The 23609-nt window shown below is 34.0% G+C and overlaps 1 protein-coding gene across 1 annotated transcript in view; it reads left to right on the top strand.

Moving 5' to 3' along the window:
* LOC145662859 (uncharacterized) overlaps positions 1-23301 on the top strand; it is a 119555-nt gene extending 96254 nt beyond the window's left edge. The window contains exon 2 of the mRNA XM_081728795.1: positions 18925-23301. Coding sequence (XP_081584921.1) covers positions 19012-21516 — 2505 coding nt within the window. The 5' untranslated portion in view covers positions 18925-19011 and the 3' untranslated portion in view covers positions 21517-23301. The remainder of the gene's footprint in view (positions 1-18924) is intronic.
* Positions 23302-23609: the final 308 nt, after the last annotated feature.

Here is a 23609-nt window from a genome sequence, read left to right as displayed (position 1 = left end):
AGTGAACATCATTGCACTCGTTTTTTAATCAGGATTTTACCTTCTCTCCGGCCCCACTTTTCATTCCACTACTCCTGTCTAAACGGTTAGCGTACGCGCCTTTAGCGTGGGAGACCCAGGTTCGATTCCCGGAGGGAGCTCATGTGGTTCGGATCCCACGTAAAGCTCTAGGTCCATGTCTCATATAACCTTGTTGCAGAAAGGGACGCTGAACTCATAATCCAATCAAATCAACTTAATCATCATGCCATTTTATTTAGCACATCTTTAGCCTAAAAAGATGACCAAGGGACGTTAAATCTAAAACTTTTCTTTTAACGTTGAATAGATTAGTAATACTATGTTTTCGCAGTTTGAAATAGTTGAAGCAATGTCTGCTGCTGCTTTCTTCCGCCACCAAGCTAACGTAAGAGTGGAAGAGATAAGCTCCCATCAACCTCAACGGTCCACATGCAAAGACAGATTAGTAACGTGTAGGCTTATGATTGCATTATTAATAGTACTTGTCGGTTAGATGCATTATTAATAGTACTTATTGTCTCGAAGTGTCGCAAATTTGGGATCTTTTCGTTAGTTTTTAGCTTTCCGCTGAAACTTAACAAGTTTATTTAGAATTACTTAAAAAAAAAAAAACTAAAAAAAAAGAAAGATAAATGTATTCTAAATGGTATCTCTAGGTTTGTATGTCACAAACTTCTTGGGTGTTAGCGGACGCGAAATAAACTTGCTTGGCTTTACTTCGACTGCGTGTTGCCAATGCTATATATCAAGAATCAGAAATAGTATGTAGGTGACCCCACGTTATGCTTAAAATATATTCATGCATCAAGTAGAACGTGTTTTCGTTTGTCCTATGCGGAAAGAAATCTATTCAAGAAATTAGTATTTTTATGCATGATTCAATTATTTTACAGTTGTAGTACATGTGCACTATCCTTTATATTAATTCCTTCTAATTGATGTCAGCGAACCTAAGTCTACGGCATTTTTCGTACACGAAGATGATTAAATATTATTATTTCGTAAGCAACATGAAATTGATTTATAACATGGATTCACCCTAATTATGCGCGCGAACCACTACATCAGATCATAGTTAAGACAGTAAAGATTTGAGCTTGCCTTTTATCTCTCTTTAGTTCTGTTTCACTGTTTTGTATACTACCTACCTACTTAGAACCAGTGCTGGGTATGGCCAAACAGATGACTTTTACTGGAAGATATGTGGTCAGCATATTGGTGTAATGGACCTGTTTGATCCATTACAGCATTTTGTGTGATTTTGTCTGTGTGCGCCAATTTTCCTTATATTAACCAAATTTAAATTATTAATTATTGTTAACGTTGAATTTGAGTCATTATATCAATCTAATCTTCAAAGTAAAAGATGACATGAAATTTATCTGCACCATTGAAATGTTGGCAAAATTGATAGTGAAATTAATGCCTATTTTTATTCTTCTTCTTTGACAGTTGAAGTTTGATCTTTTTATGTTAAGAAAGAATAGTTTCGGTATATAGAGAAATAGGTGGTTGATGTGTTTCGGCAATTTTTATATATTGTTTCTGAACGTAATATAGCTTAAATAATGTCCAGCTAAATTTAAACGTCGGAATCCGTAAGGATTCCGTGAATGGAATATATTCCTTTCCTCTTATAATCACGTTTGATGCATGTCATATCAGGAACTTTATACCAAATTCTGAATTAGCTCAAACATGTGGCGATAGCAGTCTGTAATGTCGATTCTCAGGTGCGGATTCTATTGTACGAGTATAATGCGGATGCTTTAAATTGATATCTGATGTGCTTTATGTTGTCAACGGATATCTATGAGATATTCTGCGAAGATGATTATTAATTATAATTGATATAAATATTTGATGAAGTGAATAATTGAATAAAGATATGAAATAATATTGTTAGATAATTATATATTGAGTACGTAAATGATGATTCTCCTTAGGCAGTTGATAACCAATGACGAATGTAAAATGAGTTGTACGTCACTTATTTCTTAAACGTATCTTTAACGTCTCATCTGTTACGGAATCATATGTCACATCAGAAACAGTTATCGCCCTTAACCTAATTGGAGCTAAATAAAAGTGATCCGTTGTGTTAAAAGTTGGTTGAAGTATTTTATTTTCATCTTTTGTAGATTTGCAACCATAAGTATTCCTGATATGTTACAATGTTTCTTCTTCTGGCGTGGCTTTCCTGCGTAGTGCAACGTATCTGCAGTCTACAGTCCGATGCTTGTAGCTGTTGAAATTAATCACTTTGTGATCTGGCATATCATCAGCCAACAAATATAAGCAATTCAGTAAGAGAGGACAGTACATTGTCTAACATGGATCTTATTTCTGAATTTCTGGGTATGTTTTTGGCACTTCTTACAGTAATTCAAACAACTCCACAATTCATTTACGATGTTAAGTCAGTAATGACAATTTTGTGTTCTTAGGCATAAATCAAAACTTAGACCAGGAACGTCTCATGGGTGAGGCAAGTGAGTCGCTCGATCCAGGATGAAAGACACTTCAGGGAAAGTAAAAACTATTTCTAATTAACTTTTAGGGTTATGTTGAGGTAATGAATCTTTATTTTGTAAGATGATTTTACGACTGTAAATTATTGACTTCCACGAAATGCACTCATCTACTACCATTCGTAAGAAAAAGTTGAAAATGGTACAAAATAATTTATTCATGCTGGAAGTGGAATTCCCATTTATATCATTGGCCTAAGGCCATCTTAACTTACAGGCCCAATGGTCACTTACCCGGTGGCTCTATAAGCAGAATTTCATGCATCACTTTCAAGTTTAGTCACAGGACCCAGCATACTAATACACCTACGGACCCATAAGTCTCTTAAGACGGAACTTAATTGGTACCTCAATATACTTTCGTCCCAGGTCCCGCAGCTTCTTCTGGACCACTCCCACAAAAGACACACGTGCTAAATGATCTGCTACAAAGGAGCTCAATCAAATCTAACATGAAAATATGCAAAATTTGAAAAATAAATCGTTTGGAGGAAGTTAATAGTGGTTCTCAACTGGAAGGCGTAAAGAGCGAGGAAGGGGGAGCAAGCTACGGACAGAAGAAATAAACTACATTTATAATAATTGTAAAGTCGAATGTTGTAGCAAGGAGGCGTTCTGTACAACTATACAGACACAAAATATTAAGTAAGAACAAACCTGACAAGTAACACTGCACTACAATGATACGCAGGAAATGAATAAAAATTAGTGAATTGTTATTATTGAAGAATTGAGAATTCAGTGCTGCATTTGAAATCGTGAAAGGAATCAGATCAATGAGCGGGAAGGAGGCGGCCGTGAGTATGCATGATTCACAATGTTAGGCACCAGTTGGGAATGGGAAGGTTGAGAACCACTGGTTTAGCTATTCGCAACATTATATTTCTCTGCAATTCTGACAATGATCTACATAGTATACATGAGAATAGACCATTTTGGTTCTTTGCCATATTTCGAAGTACATATTGCTTCGAAGTTTTACATATTTTTACATCGTTCATTCGTTTCCCATTGTTTCGAAATTTCTGAAAAGATAGAGAAAAAAAAGGATAAAAATGCTGAGTCTACTTCTACAGCTTATACCATAAGAAGAATATATAAAAGAAAAAAACTCACCATTTGACATTTGTAACAGTTATTTTGATGCATTTGCTATGGCTTATCCAACGTTTGAATGCATACTTTCTGAATTTTACGAAATTAAATATAAACTGGTATTTGTATGTTAATGCAGTACAAAGCAATTCACAAGCAAAGAATGAATCAGCCTTGTACTGAATTATTATACAAATATTGAATATTCAATAAGCGTTTGTGCTGAAAGTGAGAGAGATGTATGTCGTAATCACATCTATTAACATTCACATCATATTACTTTCTTCAAAACGAATGTCTTCGAAATGTAATAGTAAGATTTTCCTAAATGTTTACGTGCAGCTCTGAAACATACCTTGATCATATCGTACTTCACAAGATCTTTAAGTTATCTTGGGTGACAACCCAAAGACTTACAAATGAGAAAGAAAATTATAGGTTTAGTGAGGTGGCAGCGAGAAAGAAGAGATAATTGTGCTTATTAGAATTACATTTGAGCGTCATACACACTCCCTATATGCAGGGCCAGCGAGAGGGGAGGGCAGGAGGGGCCAGAGCCCTGGGGCCCAGGGCCCCAAAGGGGGCCCGGCGGCCGAGGATAAAGAATTATCAAATGTATATTCTTACTCAGTTCGCTTCCAATCAGTGCGCTCTTTGTGTAACAATTTTTGTGTACTGTGGTCTTGCAAAGAAATGACAGGTGACCAGATCCAAGAACAAGCAGCTGCATAGTCCAGCCCAGCGATACCCAAAAGATTTAGGAGATGATCTTTCTGATGAACTGCATAGCCTGAAATTGATATATTCGGCCAATTTTAATGAGGAAACTCTTTCACCATGGGATCTCCTAAATAACATCACAACTTTGAATCTAGAAACTTTATTTCCAAATCTGACAGTGGCCCTTCGTATATTCGTCACAATCCCTGCTACCGTTGCAAGTGCAGAGCTCTCTTTCTCTGTGAGTAAAAAATGCTCTCTTTCTCTCTCTTTCTCTGTAGAGTAAAAAATGCTTTACGCTCTACAACGTGTCAAAGACAGATTATCAAGCTTAGGCTTGTTGGCAGTGGAGACAGAACTTAAGTGTACCAACCTGGATGCTGTCATTGATGAATTCGCCCTGAAAAAGGCCAGAAAGGGAATTCTGTTGTAACTATACGGGACACATTGTAACTTTAACAGTTGTCTAGTAGTAATACATATAATAAATTTCTCCTACAGACAATTACTATTAATATCATATTATTAATCGCACTATAGTTAATTTGAGCAATATTTCATCGAAATAACTAAATGAGGCCTAATGCCTCATGTCTCTAGTTAAGGAAGACTAACTGCATAGCTTACTTCTATATAATTATTTATAGCAACAATTTGTGCAAAGATATTCATAGTACAGGGTAGGTTGGATGGTTGATAACATTTACTTTCTCAACTTTTATTAACTATTTAATACTTTCTTTTTTTGTATTTCCTTCACAAATTAGTTTGTTTTGAGCATTTGATTGAGCATTGGGGGAGAACTTTTGCTATTACAAATAGATACATTACTTTTTTCTGTATTTTGATACCATTGTATTAAATATATTATTTTTTAAATTCATTTTAGTTTTGAATCCTTCAAAAATCTTAGAACCAACAAGTATGGGATCTAAACAAAATCATAAATAGTGAATTAATGAGTTTTTTTTCAGCGAACAGTGAACATAGGCTAGGTTCAGAGTTCTTATTATTCACTTATTTGGAGATATAGCAATACTGTTTAACATGTAAATTAAACGCATTAATGGTCTAATAAAGAGTTCAAAATAAGTCTTAATGTTCATTTTAGTTTATTTCCATCCAAAGTGATAAGTACGTAAAGTCATAAGGGAATATGTAAGGGGCCCGAGATTGCTCAGCCCCGGGGCCCGCGACCGCTCTCGCCGGCCCTGCCTATATGTATTACGATGTTTCATTGTGTGTCACTCCGAATCTGTTCGGGTTAGACATGGCCACTCCGGCCGGCAATGAGACTTGCTGGGTCTCACTGCCGAGTCACAGGTTTGTCTGGGTCACTGGATATGGTGGGTAATGGTTGTGGCACCCCCTTGGTTTTCCGAGTCACGGTTCACTAAGTTTGAAGTCCATTCCATCACAATTCAGATACGTTTTTCAAAAACTTCAGACTTGGAATACTACTACTACTACTGCTATTAATAGTTGATAAACTAGAAGCTTATCGGTTTTCTAACACATTTTCCATTTGACTGCAACACGTTTCTGCTGTGATGATTTCAGGAGATGACTTGGGGGCAATTTCTCCCAGAATATACAAAATTCTCTCCCAGGGCATTTTTCCGATTGTCCTCAACCTGGGTTAACAATATTTTTGCAGTACTATTTTCAGGATTAGCTCGGGAGAGTAATGCTCCCGGAAGTAGAAACAGAAACACAGTTCTGATTGGTTGGCGTTATCCACTTCTTGCCACGTTGCATTAAAATAGCAGAAATCAAACTCTTGCTGCTGTCGGCCTTGGTGGCCGAGTGGGTTAGCGCTATATTCTAGTGATAAATGTCTCGTTTGGCGTGAGTTCAAACCCGGCCCGAGGAAAGTTTTTTTAAAATATTTTTTTAACATTTTTATAACACTTATTAAATTAAAGTAATATGAAAATAATACTTAAAAAAGTGATTTATTTACTTTTGTGCAGATAAGTAGTTGTAGTACTTATGCCCTTGTACTCCATGATATAGGGCTCGTTTTGTTCCCCTTATACTTCATGATATAAATTTTGTGACCAACTTAAAACAACTGGCTAGGATACCGCGTAAAACAGCTGGCTAGAGTAGCGCGCGGAAGAACGTACTTCCGGGAGTATTACTCCCGAGCGGGTCGTCTATTTTCATCCCACCCCCCTAACTAAAATCAACTCAACTCAACATATTCAAATTCCTTCCACCCGGAAAAATATTATGAAATTAATACTAAATCCTACAAGCAACAAAGGCGTAAGCAATAGTTCGCACCTTGAGCATGAAGAATAACATAATTTTGAAACATTGTGCTAACCTACTTGTTCTAGCATATAGTACGTTTCTGTATTTTTGGGGATGTCTTCTTTATAGTTGACAGTTGCATAGTTGTGTTTCTCCTTATTATTGCAGTTATATTGTAAGAACATGGAAAAATCGTGACATCTGTGAATATTCGTAAATTCGAAGATATATTTGTTGCTATTCTCTTATTGTTGCAAATCTATTAATAAACGGCAAATCTCAATTTGTGTATCACGCTAATAGATGTCGCCACCTGCGCTAGCACTTGCCTACCTAACTCTAGTACATATTGCTATGTGAGTTATCGCTTGCCTGTATTACGAAGTCTCTGAATGACTTGATAATTATGATATGGGGTTTAGGAAGGTTAGTTGGTAGACTAATAAAGAAATAAATTTGTTAAATGTAGACAATTAGGCCTTTTAATTAAGCACAATTTTAATCTAGAGTGTACAGCGAGCCGAAGGCTCGGGCAGAACAATTAGATAATAATGCATATATTATGTATAAAAATGTATAAAAGTATTATGTATAAAAATGTATAAAAATTATGTATAAAAATGTATGTAAAAAGATATGTTTTGAATTCTCTCCTGATGGAGATTTGATAGAATAACATTTTGTGCGTATTATGAAGATCTATCTAAATCAGTTACTAAAATTATTATTCGAGGGAAATTATTAGTAATAGAACTTTGTTGATTACATATATTTTCCTACATTAAAGATTTAAACCAGTAAATACAAAACATCTTTGATTAATAAATACTTGAGTCCCAAACAGAGTCGTAATTATATTTTAAGCCTCCCGTCGCAAGAGAATATATATATCATTTCCCTTGGTAAAATAATAGTTAACATAATTATAACTAAACTTCGCTATATCTGTGAATAATGTGTTAAATTCATGCATTCACTAAAAATTCATATATGGAAACCACTTTATTACATAATTTATTCAGTAAGCTTCAAAATAAAAGGTAAAACTTTCCTCTTCGAAGTCAATGACTTCAGTCTTCAAGAAGAGTACCAGGAATTTATCGAATGGTTTCCTTCTTTCTTTCGTGTCAACAGTCTTTTACTAACACCCATACGTAAATTATTCCCAGCTTCGTTCGCATTTATTGAGAGCAATTCTAGATTTCTTAATCTATTTTGGTCCATTTTGCTTTTCACATAGTTCTTTTTTTATTATTATTAATTTAAATTTTGAAGAAATCTTTCTGCAGAAATGGCAAAAGGAATAACAAAAATAGCAAATACACTGTAATAAGTTCTGAAAAGCTAGACTCCAATGGCTTATATTTCACAATAAATCAAAAGCTTTGTTAAGTCGAACACACATTTCTAAATACTTACTTCATACTTCAGGTGTTTCAGAAAGCTAATTAACTTTGAATGAAAACGAGGAGTGAATATTACAACTGTAAGTTGTTTGGAGTATCTGTGATCACCTCAGAATCTCATAATCAGTGAAGAGACTTATATTGCCAGAAAAAAGTAAATAAATAAAATTTGAATACAACATCACGCAGAGATGTAAGTTGATAATGTAACTGAATTTAGTTCATCAAATAGTTTAATATAGGTGTATAATTCTAAAGTTTGATCCACTGTCACTAAGGTAACTATTTTCACATAACTCATCAGTTTTGCTCTTCTTTCTGAATCATTTGCATCTACGTAGGTACACTCATGTCCAAAATTATTGTCGCATGTCTATAAATATGTTGTTGTAGGAATATAATTTGATAACGAATTCGCCTTGTATTTCTTACAATGTTAGTATGTGTATAATCGGCAAAGACAAGTATGTGGCAAATTTCCTGTCAAAAGAGCAGTAAATAAGAACAATAAAACGAAAACAAAACTTTCTTGTCCATTTAGCAACATTTTGTTTTACTCATTATAATTTTCGTATTTATAATTCTCTTCCTATGAAATTTACCATAAATATACATGTCCCGATTATACACATGGTATCAATGTTAAAAGTACCCTGCAAAATCATTATCAAATTATATTCTTATAGACAGACAGTTATAGAAGACAGTTATAGATATGAGACAATCATTTTGGACATGAGTGTAAATGTCTAAACATTCCACTTTTCGCTGAGTTGAAATATTCTTTCCTTCGGTTCGTTATAATTATTCCTTTTTCTCTCTTAAGCTGTTTACGTATTTTTAAATAGCCGAGACTCATAACATTTGAAGCATGTCAAACCAGTGTTGGGTAAGTTACTTGTAAAAATGTAACGCAACGCGTTACAACTTACTTTACTTTTCCTTAAAATGTGACGCGTTACTAACGCGTTACTTGCCCCAGATAAATAACTGTTACCCTACTTCGAAAGTAACGCAAGTATCGCGGTACTTCTAGGTCCGAATAGTTGAATATGTAAAAAGAAATCTTATTTCAATTTCCCTGTTACTACTACTACTACTATTATTATTATTATATAATAATAATAATAATGTTATGCAAAATTGAAAATACAGAGTATAGAGAAGCATCACAATACAACTAATAAAATGAGAACTGGAGGTGAATCAAAGCTTACCAGTAATTCTCATGCTTTTTAAAGCTAGTTCTAAACTCTATAATCAACGGAACTCTTGGATACGCAAACTGGTCTGAAAGAATAACTCCAATGTCACATACCATCAACAAACTATTTTCTAGTAATAAAGTAGGCCTGCTCATCAGTCATAGTTTATTTATATTAACCCCTTACTGTATATCGTTAATTATCACACCCACAAACATATCCAAAGTCATATATTATACGAAGTATAAACAATACGCTACTGTTGAAATATTATACTGCACTGAAAAAATGTTAAATTATTGTACGTGTAATCTGCAACGATTTTTGATCACTTCTTTTACATGTATATATGTGTGTGCAAGAAGATGACTGCGAAGTGTGTACGAAACATGTGAGAAATGTGCACGACTTGCGTCCTTGGAAGTATCTATACATTTCTCACACATTTTGTACACAATTTGGATTTCTGTTGTACCCATATATACATATGTAAAAGATATGATCAAAAGTTGTTGCACTTTACGCGTACAAAATGTGTATTATTTTTTAGGGTGTGTGTTGCACTATTTGTAATTGCTGTAGCATAATGTGAACATGTTTTTGACAAAAATGTTTTAAAAAGTAAGAAAAAGTATTTATATTAATCGTGTTCTTAATTATTGATTTACAAGGATAATCATATACTGTAAAACAGTTCACAATATTTTTTTATATCGAAATTTTGACGTTTCGCTAATTTAAAACCCACTTATTCTAGTTGAAAGAGTATATCATAGAAAATCATTGTATCGTTGTCACGATAACCAATCAATATATTACCCCTCCTACTTCACCTATACTCAATATGCATTTCTTTATTTAATCTCTTGAGAAAATTAAGTTTTATCTTTTTCCTTACTTTGTTACAATTTGAACTTGCAACTTCTAAAGCCTCCATAAGTATAACAGAATAGTGCTATACAAGAATGAATTATTGAAGAAAGCATTAATACAATATTATTAAAGAGCATGCGTAAAAAAGTTAACAACATTTGGACAATAGCTTGATCCCTGAGGTTTATGCGCACGCTGTTTGTCTATTCTAGAAATTTATAACTACTAGAAAAAAATCTGTCAAAATCTATGACAAAATCTTCCAGGAGCTTGCAATCAGTACATGTGATTTCCCTAAGACTGTACACATCTTCCAAAAACAGCAAGTGACACTAAGACCTTATCTGTTTCTCTGTGTGTCGGTAACTGACTGTCGGTCACTGATTTAGTTAATGCTTCAATTCTCCATTCTGAGAAATTTACTTAAAGGAAAGAAACTTTTATTTCCGAAAAAAATACATATATTATACAATACTTACTTATTCGAAATGTAACGCAAGAAGAAGTAACGCAAACTAGGTAAGTTAGTTAAAAATTTGTAACGCGTTACCGCTACAGTTTGGAAAAATGTAACGCATTACTAGGAAACGTTACTTAAAAAGTAACGCATTACTTCCGTTATGTTATTTCCCAAGACTGTCAAACTAATGTATTATTTAACATTCAAAAATATCGCACATTACCGACTGACAAAACTGAAAAGTGGGTGGATTGAGATGGATTGAGTCCATTCAGAGATAAGGGTAAAGGACCCCTTGGAAAGGTTACCACTCTCATTGCGGGGTTTTGCGCCATATCAGTTACACCCCTGGCCCCAAAGTGTTAAATAACACTTTGAAGTAGTCAATACATCGTATATATTGTCCATTTAGTTTCGGCAATGACAAATATGGTCAATCAGGAAAAGCATGCGATTGAAACACGAAGTTAGTTTCCTATTGTTTTGTTAAGGCGTGACGTCGAAGAAGATTGCCAAGACATACAGAAAAGGACACTCCCTCCTTATACAACTGTTAGATGTGAAAGATTGGAAAGAAACGTGTACCGTAAAAAAGTACGTGTGCTAGCATATGAAAGTGCATGTTTGCACATGTTCAAATGTTGACTGTTTATTTTTAAGGATTCAAATAAAAGGAGTAAGCCTGCAATTTTGATTTGCAGCTGAGGTGATAAATGCAACTACTCTGACAATTTTTTCCCCCCGAATACGAAAAGAAGCCAGAAAGTTTTTATCCTCAACATGATACAGACCAATTTGATTCACGGTCTCTACATGTTCATTTTATGTTGCCTTACTTTACTCACATCTATGGATCAGTCCGTTAATAACGTCTACATAGAACCGAGTTGGAGACAAACCAGGTTTCTACCGTATTAATGATCTCCTTCCTATCCGCGAAACGCTTATCCTTATTCTACAAACATTTCTTTACATTTGGGAACAGTACATAATCAGACGGAGATAAATCGGGTGAATATGGTGGACAGGGTAAAGATTATTAGCCACATTAGCGTACATTACCCAGGCCATGGCTCACGTTGGCCCGTCCGTAAATGTGGTTGTAGGTGAGGGAAGCACTTTCTGGCCTTCCCTCGTGTTTTGTTATTTAAGAGATTGTCTCCGTGGATTTGTCCATGTAGCCTGGAAAGTAGTTGAAAACTCAATTCATAATACCAAAGTTTGATCTTTAAGAGTTCAACTTTCGAAAATACTATGGAATAAAATGATTGATGTCTTTAAGCTATTGCTTATCATAGCATAATCTAACCATTTGTTATGGCATTTCGGACGATCAAACAACATGATGAGAAACAATATCTCAAATACACTGAAAACTTTATTGTATAGCATTTTCTAAGTACAACACCCTATCAGGCCCATAACCAGTTGATAGTTTGGGCTAACTTGAGTTCACCTTAACATTTGCATTACTTTGTAAGTACATAAATGCTACTACTTAGGTAGGCCTATATGAAATAAGATTTTCCTCAATGAGCTACGTAAAAATAAACATTTAAAATACAATGAATAAGTAGCACCAGTATAATGTAGTTTTAATAGCTTCTGGAAAAATTCTCTCGACAAAATACTTAGAATTTCTGAAAGCAAGAAATTATTAAATCCATGCTTCCTTTAACGATGCAAGAAATCTTTGTCAGATCCATGACAGAAACCTCAAAGATAACGGAGCGATCATATAAATGAACGTTAAAAAAAAAAAACTCATTTTATTTAGGAAACAATGGGTCGAAAATACTAATACTTGGGTTCTCTATTCCGCCTCATAATCAAACCAGAACTTCTTTGCTTGCAACGAAATCCAAAGATATTTTGGCTGTTCTTCGAAAATCTAAGCAACAACTGAAAGTTTTATGGAGAACTTAGCCCCCCAAGAAACCCCATAAATACGGATCTGCACCCTGCGAATACTAAATTTTGAGATTGTCCTTTGTGTTTTATTTTGGGAACTTAAATAACGGCAAATACAGAGACCTCCACTCAAAAAGTGAACCTCAAACTTACATCATCAGTCTTCGACCCCACTTTCTTAGGGGACCCCTAAATTTTACAGAATAAATGGATGTACACTTGCAAAGTATAGGATAAAAAATTAGTTACAAAACTTACATGCATCAACAGTATTTTGTGTTGTATAAGCTCCTATGATGTAAGTAATGAGGCTCCTCCTACTAGCCTGCCCCAAAAATATCATTAGTTCGTTCACTTCTGCACATACGGCGCCTACATTCTTCATGGACTGGTAGCATGGCAACAAGTAGCATGTAACTGCACACTACAGTGCAGACAATTTGTCACTGACAAAGAAAAGATAACTCGACATATAAAGGGCCCCATTATCTTCCATAGCTTTAAGGCCTCACCAAATCTAAATCCGGCTTTGTACATGCCAGTAACATCTTTCATTTACTTACGTGAGCCATTGTTCGGATCACTGTTACTGTTACGAGAATTTAAATCAACCATACATATATTTTTATTTACAACTAGCAGAATGCCCTTTTGTTCGCACGGGGAGAATAGTTTCATTTTGGACATAAAGAGTACCAAAGCTGTCACCAATCAATTTAGGGACTCAAAAACTATGAATTTGACACTAATATCGGTCATTTTCAATTATTTTTTTTACGTGTAACTATCTCCCCTTAGGGGTACTAATGGAGGCGAAATTAAATGGTATCGGAAGTGTCACTGTTCATCTCAGCGATCCTTTAAACTATGGATTCGACACTAGTATTGGCCATTTTTCGATCATTTTAAATATCTTCCCTTCCCTTAGTTGCTTCGTCAAAGTGAACTAATGAAAACCATTCTAGCCCCGAATCTCATCCATGTTGAAAATTTGAGATCGGTCGCGTGGTTTAAGAGTTAAGTCGCATAGTCACTTTCATTTTTGTATGTATAGATACATAAATGCAAGCAGATTTGTATTTGTAATAAATAAATAAATAAATAAATACAATTATTCTATGTTATGGCATCAGTTTGACGAGATACTTTTTAATGTCATGAAAATTAGTTTTTTCTCGATTTTGTTAAAAAGAACTATCAGACTTAAGGATGTCATTTTTATAGCTAGAAATAATCGACTGATTATATATATATATATATATATATATATATATATATATATATATATATAATATGGAGAATTTTATATTGAAACAAAAGAGTAAAATTTGTAAGTTAATCATCTTACTAACCATACCATATATATACTGTTATTTGCATAGTATCAGAATGAAAACTTTGATCATTGTATACTTCAACATAGTTCCATGTTAAGAGGTAGTGTTTATAAGTTACAGTAATTCTTTAGTTTACAGAAAAAAGTTTATTTTTTCGAGAATAGCGCATAAAGATTTGTTCATACATCATTTTGCACAAAGAATCTATCAATTGACACTTCTCATTTTTTTTTTTTTTTTTTTGTTAATAATATTGCAGAATTCTTACATATTTATGAAAAGTTTAACTAGAACATCTGTTTGTCATTTTCTGTTATATGTGAAACTAAGGAATGCTATTTTGTTTATTTGACACCGCTGAGCTGTGAATTACCTAATTGCAATTATTATACGTAGAATGGGCATAGTTTTATCCTCCCAAGGAAAGTTTTCCTTTCTTCATATATACAAAACGTGAGTGTCCTCTTTGGACATCATTAGCATTCGTCATTAGGCAGCCCACTTGGAAGTGTTTTGAGTCCAAGGCCATTCACCTTTTGGAATCCTATATCCCACAGCTTCCACGCCCTAACCTAGCCAAAGCGATGGCTCTGCATATTTCCTTAAGGCTTTCGCATTTCTTCTTCTCAAGAACCAAGATTCATCACACTCATAAACAACACCTAGTTCCTCCTATTTTCAGTTCTTCAGACATACTTTAGTTGTTGTTTCACATAACAAGATGTTGATGGTTATGGCTATGATTAATGTTAAACTATGTTCGTGCCTATTGTAGTTGATAGTTATTACACAATGAGCAAAATACGAGACACCCGCAAGGCAGATAAAGTTGAGATGTTTGTCCTAAGATTGAATCAAGTTACAGATGACGCCCAAAAGCATTTATTCCGGTTTTTTGCTCAGAACGCAGTGTCATTAAGTGATTATAACGGAATAATTTTACTCCAGGTAGTAGGTATAATGATATTAATACTTTGTTCTAGAATTACCAGATGCCCGCTGTAGTGGCCTACTGTGATTTTAAAAACACACGATAAACATGCTTGTATTTTTACATTTATTATATTAAGTTACAACTACTATATCTTTGTAATACAAAATTTGACTGAACTTAGCACATTATGCTTTCCACACACACCAAATATTATTTTCCTGTTCATGAAACCTTGAATTCCTTTGTAAACGCAAAGTGGTTTTTGATTGTATATTTGAAATCAATTAAGTTGAAATAAGATTACAAATATTCAACGTGTTTGCAGGAGCGTCATTTTAGGAAGAGGGGCAGTAACATTATCCACTGATATACGAGTTTCACGATTCTTCTTAGTATATTAGTAGACAATCGATTAAAATATATTTCTCAGATTCAGGTGGGCAATTGCCCCCTGCTCCCCCTGTTGTCCATAGGCCCTCGAAATAAAATCCTGAATAGGCAATTGCTTTAGGGATAAGATGTGTACCATAAGACAAAATAATGTTGTACCATAAGGCAAAATAATGTTGTTAAGTTAACAAGAAGATTTTTAAAAATAAGTAGCAAAATAACCCTAGAAAATATAATTTTTTCCTGGTTTCCGAAAAAAAAATATTTCTAAAAATCTTTCTTTTCCATTTTTTTTAACGATTAGCAATTAAAAATTAACACCTTCAAAATTTAATTGGTTAAATTAAAAATTAACAAATGATATAATTCATTTATTTTTAACTGGTGTATTACATGCCTATAAATAAGGAGCTAAATTCACCTACCTCTGATTATCTAACTTAATGATTTGCCAATTGGATCTAGTTAATGAAAGAAGGAAATGGTTGAATTCACCCCTTTTCATCTAAAAGAAGAGAGATGAGTTCACACATTCTTCTTTTTTTTTAATATATATATTCGTAGAGCTTGTCAGATTTAAAAAAAATGGCATATGCTTTCTTTTAATGCTTTCCAAATTGTTCTTCCTAGTGTTTGGTTAATAACAGTGGGGAACGAGGGGCTCAATCCACCTGTAGCTTGAAGAAAATTAGTTTCATGGTGATTTTTGTTTTTAAAAATCCAATTTTTATGAGAAGTAAAATAAAATATTTGTACAAAGCCTGGTTTCTTTAAAAGAAAATTTGACAGACAAAATAAAGCAAATTGAAGTATAAGCTAAAAAAAAAATCTGTTTTTGAGTACTTTAAAAAACAAACAATATTTATTCATTACTAAAAAGAAAAGCTTGGAGAAAACTTACATATACAATCACTGGATAAATTCTTCAAGTAGGGCATAATATTATAATGTTACTCATATAATATTCTTTTTTATTATTGATATAAATTAAGGTGTACTTAGACCCAGTGGTCGAAGTGAGACTGTATACTCCAGTTTTTCAGTGATAAAGATATACAGTCTCTGGTTTTTCAATGATTAAAACACCGTCACTGATGCTAAATATCTATAATAAATACGTTCACATAAACAGTTATTGACAAATAACTTTGCATTTAAAAAGATTTTATTTCTTATGAAAATATAATTTCTAAGTTGACAATACCTGCATTTTTGTTATCTTTTCCGTGCCTTTTGTTTTTAAAATGAGGTGTCTTCAACAAAGTTCACCTAGTTTATACTTTAATGTGTCATATTGAATTGTTTCTTTGTATGTGTGTGTGTGTGTCTTCTTGCTTTAATGCATATAAATGCCGTCTTTTGACTATGGGCGGATTTACGGGTTGTCTGCTCTGGAGGAGGGCGGATATTCTGGGGGTTTGGAATACCCCACAGTCGACTGGAGGGCCTAGTTTTTCCGCAGCAAATTTTTATTCAGTTTTTAAGCATTTTCGTGTAGAATTCTCTATAATACAATATAAGGGTATATTTAATTTTTTTTCAGAAAGTTGTTGGCGGGGGATCAAAATCTTTCCATATCTCTCTTCCCTTATTACAGAGAAGCTCTCCAGTAGTTTTCCGTCATTATGTAAATAGAAATGCAATCTTTTAGGCAACAAACATACCCTCACTACATTTCAACATTTAAATAGCCGGTATGTCGACCAAAATCGTAATAAAACATACCACCTCTGCTTTTCTTCCACTTCGAACACTGCTTAGACCCCTACATATATTACATGAGAATAAATAATACATAAATTGATTGAATATTAGAGCACTCCATGCTTTTTAGTCAGGCGTATATAGAAAAACTTTTTTTAAGTAATCTGGAAAACATTTTTTTTTTACATTTAAGTTTGACTTTTTAAAAAGAAAGCATGTTTTTTAAAAATATTTTATGTTTAAAAATACTTTTCTAACTTTTTAACCATAATTAAATGCATTTATTCAGATAGAAAGGAAACTCACAAGTTAATAACTTATACAAACTCACAAATATCGAATAATTGAGTTCATGTTTTCAACATGAAATAGTACATTGATTACAGGTGGCAGCACTTAACGAGAAATAACTGCCTTAAGGTTATGAGATTTTTTTCCATTGTAAGTTATTAGTTAAAGAAAAGCTTCTAAAAAAACAAAAGTATGTTTCCTTGTAAGTTTAAGAATATTGTAAAACTTTATGTAATTTCGTCTCATAAGGAAGAGGTAGAGCAGTTAATAAAAAGAGTGTCCGGAATCGACTCCCACTACCAGTTTTTATTGTAAAAATCCACTATAAGAGTATTTGTACAAAATACTATACAATTTGTTCTCTATTTTAAAAGGGTAAGTGAAAGGTAGTCTTTGACCGTAAGGTCGCAGACAGGATCTCCAACAGAGCCCCGAAGCAGGCAAAGTGGAGTGGAATTAGGTTCCCAAAGCTCCGAAGCAAGCAGTGGGTAGGTTAGATGGCAAACAGAGCCCCGAAGCAGGCAAAGTGGCTGAGGTTTGGATTTCCAGACAGAGCCCCGAAGCAGGCAAAGCCAGGAGAAAGGATAGGCGTAGTCCCGTAGCAGACTAGAGGCCCTGGGATAGGTTACTCCTAAAATCCCGAAGCAGACAGTAGGAGGGTCACCAGAAAACGTCCTGAGCTGGATTCTTCTGCCCAATTTATAGCGTCCCTTGGGTGGCGGTGGCGCTTCTGCTTCGATTTCGTCTTCTGCTCCGTGGGAGGGACTAAACGTCGTCTGCAGGTGATTGCAGGTCCTCCTGGTGGAAGTTCCTCTTAATGAAACACGTGGTGGTGTTTATAAACACTTGATGCGTGTATTTGTTTACAAACAACTTCACATGGGATATTACAATATGCTTATGCAGTAGATTGGTAATGAAATTGATCGCGTGTAAGCTGCTGAATATCCCCAAATTAAATAAATTATTTCGATTTCTTCCACAGTTTACAGCACTACTAGTAGACTATAAAATAAATGAATTCCTGCATCTTACTTCCTTCTCAAAGAAAAACTTCTTACGTCACTGTAATGGACTAATAATAATCTATATAAAGTCTGTTTGTACAACACAAAATTTGGAACTGTTAATGATAAACTTCTGGAATCCTATTCCGTACTACTTACATGAGAACTTAGCATTGGTATACGTATAAAGGCGTAAACTTTTCTCCGTCTTGTTCGAAGACTTCACTATTAAATCAAAGTATGAAATAGAACTTGTAATCCGAACAGTTTATACGTATATATCTAATGTTTAATCGTTTCAGTATACTTCAAACGTTTAAATCTGTAGTAAGAAAACTTTTAGTTTATTAACGAGAATAACATGTTACCCTGTGGCCACATCGTGAATATTCCGTTGATGTGGAGCTCCTTCGTGGCTAAGCAGTTAGCGTACGCTCCTTTGGTGTGGGAGACCCGGATTCGATTCCCGGCGGAGCCCATGTGGTTCGGATTCCACGTTAATCAGTAGTTCCCGTCTCATATAAAACTTAAAATCAACTCAATTCCGTTGATACGGCTGTTATAACTACTTGCATTGATGTTTTATCTATCTTTAAAAATAGTTGCACAGGACGTTTCAGCGGAATACTTACGATGTGGCAAAATTGAAACACGTCTTCTGTCAATTCGGTTTTCACTTTGTTCCGAATATGGTATTGTGTAATCTTTTCATAATATTCTGCTTGATGTATTTTTAGAAGTTCTGTTTTAACTAACGTTGTTTCTTTTTCTTTGTTTCAGATTGATAAATTAACGAAGAATGAGAGGGTCTTGCATTAGAGAGAGAAGTAATGGCCGTTATGATTGGATGCTTGAATTTCCTTCAACATGATTTTAACCTGGATGATAACATTTACGGTTCTTTTCTCTGCAACAACGGAACAAATCACTGAGTGGGATAGCTTTCCTGATACAGAACCTGAAGCATTCTATTTATATTCTTTGAAACCTACAGGTAAAATTACTGAGAAAGAAGATGGTTGTTTGTGTGTTATAAACTTCGATTTAACCGGATGTTACAGAGAAACATGTATGGAAGTGCCACATTTGATGGTGACAACATCGTCATTTCGATTAAGAGCAACAGGAGTGAAAATCATTCGCCGAGGTGATTTCGTTAATATGTCTCGAGTAACTCACATGGACGTCGACAGTAACAGTGAACTTACCAAAATTGAATCTGGTGTGTTCTTAGATGTTCCCCAACTTACACATCTGTCCATTTGTTACAATATTCATCTGCAGAGTTTGGAGAATGATACTTTTGCTGGATTAAATAACTTAATTGAACTTCGACTTGTGAAGAACGGTTTCTCCAAGGTGTTTGATGTTAGTTTTGCGTTGTCTCCACTCATTCTTCCAAAGTTGAACAATTTAAGTTTAAGTGAAAATGTCTTTCGTTCCATATTTGCTAATGAATTTATGCCTATGGATGGCAGTACATTACAAAATTTAGATTTAAGTGGATGCCAAATAGAATTTATAAACTCTTCAGCTTTAGAGTATTTAAAGAATCTCCAAGTTCTAAGTCTAGCAGAGAATTCTATTCCAATATCTGTTTTGCAGGATCTTTTGAACTCTTCGCTTTCGTACTCATTAAAAGTCCTTAATTTACATAGCTCTGGATTTCGAGGTCGTGTTCCAAAGGTGCTCTTAGAAGCAATTGCTGAGACAAATATTACACACTTGATTCTATCAAATAACCAGTTTCAGTATATAGATAATACTTCTTTCCCGTTTATGCCGCGATTAGAAACTCTAGATCTTAAAGGAGTATTATTACAAAGTATTGATGACGATGCCTTTTCTTCACTTCCGAATCTTCACAATCTGAAACTTACGAAGAACAAACTTATTGGTATTCCGCCAGGGATTCTTTTAACTCACTTACAGTCGTTAGATTTATCGGAAAATTCAGCCGATCCTTTCCTTGGAACCAGATATTTTGATCTTGGTAGCAATTCATTTGTTAACATGACAAATCTCAGAGTCCTTAACTTGTCATACAATCGTCTTGGTAAGCTTAAAGATACCTCACTGTTCGGTCTCCGAAATCTGCACACTTTAGGCTTGAGAAATGCATCGTTATTTGATCTCGGGAAAGACTCATTTGCTTCTCTAAGATCACTTCGTTTGCTCAATCTAGAAAGAAATCCTATAAACCCTAGCACCCTTGTTTATGGGGTGTTCAATGGATTAGTTAATCTTAGAACACTATTACTTGGTGAATGCGATATAACACATTTCCCAGACAGTTCTGTTTTCCAAGATTTGTTACAGCTGAAATACCTAATTTTGAAGGATAATTCGCTGAAGATCTTAGACCCACATCTTTTTATGGGACTAAGAAACCTACGTGGTGTGGACTTGTCTGACAACAAGCTTGAAGCATGGGTAGATAAGAGACTGTTTGGAGATAGTCCTTACCTTACTCAAGTATTCTTGCTTCGCAATCAAATCTCACATTTCACGCAGGAAATGTTAGAAGACTTCAGTAACCTCTCAACATTAGATCTGTCCGATAATCCATTCTCATGTGATTGCTCTCTTGGGATTGTTGAATTATGGTTGCAAGAAACAAAGTACTCTAACATTATCAACGAAACAATATTTACAACACCATGTTTCAGACCTGATGAGTGGAGAGATCGAAAAATAGTGGAATTTCTCAGGGATTTCGATTCCGATATCTGTGACAGTGAAACTGTGAATATGCTGCTGCTAGTAGCTGTTCCGGTGGTAGTGCTTTTGGGATGTGCATTAGTGTTTGCGGCAATGACATATCACTTTCGTTGGTATGTGCGTTACTGGATTTTCCTTGTACGAACGAAGAAGAAACGCAGTGCACGTGCTGCAAGTGAAGGTTATTCAAATTATCAATATGATGCCTTTGTCTCGTATAATCACGAAGACAGAAATTTCGTCGTACGAATGGTCTCTATGTTGGAGAATTACGAACCACATTTTAGACTATGCGTTTATGAGCGTGACTTTGAAATTGGAACTGTGATTTCCGAATCCATTATACAAAGTATTCATGAGAGTCGAAAGACTGTGTTGGTAATCAGTGATAACTTTGCGAAATCTCAGTGGTGTATGTGGGAGCTCAATATGGCTCAACATCGCCTCTTCGAAGAAAAGTGGGATGCCTTGGTATTAATTAAACTTGGCAGTGTTGCAGAACAAAACATAACACCAACTTTAAGGTACTTAATGAAAACTCGAATTTATCTTCAGTGGGATGCGGAACCAGAAAAACAAAGAATTTTCTGGGATAAACTTAGAGCTGCACTTGCCAAACCCCCTCCTGGAACTCAGTTACAAAAAGCATAGTATTGAAATAAATACTCTTGTAAGTAATTTAATATTTCGTATATTGTGCAGTGCCAAATTAGAATTGAACATCATATATGCATAATGTATCATGTGATGTGATTGTTCCTTATTTGATACAAGTGTTTACTAAAAGTTGGAGTAGTAAACTTAAGAACGTGTGTATTCGTACAACTGGAAATCATTTATTCAATCAAAAAGTTGAATGCTTGCGACTTTTTTTGAATATATGTATGTATCATGAAGCTTTTCTTTAGTGTAATATTTTAATAGAACTACAGTATTCTTTCTGCGTAATAGCATAACGTATTCACATTTTTTTAATAATTTACAATGAACATTGTGCGTAAGTATTAGTTTTAGTACTAATCATGATTGTATTTTGTGAAACATCTTGGAACTTTTAAAAACATTATTTAAGGTGCATAAATCATGTATCCTCATTGACCTACGTACATTCTTACGAAGTAAAGAATAAATTACGGATATTGTAATTATTTCTTTATGTTGTATATACCAGTTACATGATCTTATGTGCTTAAATTGACTTACCAAACACAATTTGAAATATTCAACTAAATGCCTCAAATTATCTTTTCACACTTAAGCCCTTTGTTTACCCTCACATGTGCACTTCAACTCAAATCTTAACGTACTATTTTAAGTTCCTATTTGCACTTTCCTTTTACATACGCACACTTTCTTTTTCACCCTCACCGATGTGTCCTTCTTCACACACACACACTTCAGTTTACCTAATAGAAGAAATTGGGATTATTTCCATAAGACTCAACCATCTTATATTCTTTGTAAAATTTCCAAGGATGATATGTTGAATTTTTAATGTAAGTAATGTTAATTTTCTTTCATAGTATCTAGTACATAAATCTTGCCTTAGATTCTTCTTGATTCATGATTTAAAATTTATAGTACACACATTAAATACATTTTGTAATTAAAAATAAATTCCTCCAGACATTATTTTTAGCATTATGGGATTAACAACTCATTACAAGAAAAACAGTAATATGTCAATCTGTGCAAATATCAAAGAAATGATAAAGTAATTCAATATGTTGCATGTTAGAGCTTGAAATCTTAATTTGGTGCAGTTTTAAAAAAATTATGTATATACAAATAAGAGCAGCATTTTCTGTGGTGTTATTTAAAGAATAACTTAATTCAATTTATTACACTAAAAACAATAACGCCAATCTTCTGATTGTAGTGGATTTATACTCTTCATTCTCGATTTATATAGAAATATAGTGTGCAAACTATGTACTGTTAGTAGACACTTGTAAAAAGTTTTAATAATGTTTAAAAATGTCAATATACTCGTACTTACGGTAAATGCAGTGCAGTACGGTAAATAATCTAGCCTGACTCCAGAAGGCAACCTACACTGTACTGCAGATATTTTTATATGATACGTTGTACCCAGAGTATTGCAGGCTTTTAAAATGTATATAACACAGCGTATTGAAATAATTTGATATTAAGTTATTGAGGTGTACATTAACAAAAAAAAACTATCAAAAATGAATCTTACATTGGTGTGTCTTGTTTGACATGAATGTTTTCATTTAAGTATTGTAATATTTTAATATGTAAAAAAGAACTGTGACCTTTTTATTGTAAGATTGTAAAACTATTACTTCAGAAGATACGTGTATGTTGAATACAATAATGTACATAGAAACAAACAATTGTACAAAATTTTTATAAACTCAATTAACTATAAAGCATTTATTATTTCATTCTATCGAAAGCTTTAATGGAACTTTACATCTCCAACTTACCTTGAAGATACATCCTAATTACAATTCTTCAGAAGTCCTTTATTCTAAATTTTAGTGAGATTCTGTGAATAAGTACAAGTATAAAAGAAACATAAAAGTAGTAAAGAGTATCATCCCCTACATTTTTTAATGTTTAAGTTACTTTCAATGGTCTCCGGAAACATGCAACACTAAAATATATTCTGGAAGGGTTTCTAAGAAATAAAGATTTTATGAGGGTTCAATATACGAAGGTGAATTTAACATTAACGGCATAGAAACAACATTGCTTTAACACGGCCATGTTCCAAG

Source organism: Thermobia domestica, chromosome 10 (genome assembly GCF_964235325.1).
Source record: "Thermobia domestica chromosome 10, izTheDome1.hap1.1, whole genome shotgun sequence".
NCBI classification, from domain to species: domain Eukaryota; kingdom Metazoa; phylum Arthropoda; class Insecta; order Zygentoma; family Lepismatidae; genus Thermobia; species Thermobia domestica.
The sequence above is the reverse complement of the archived record's forward strand: the minus strand, read 5'-3'. Positions and strand labels throughout refer to the sequence as shown.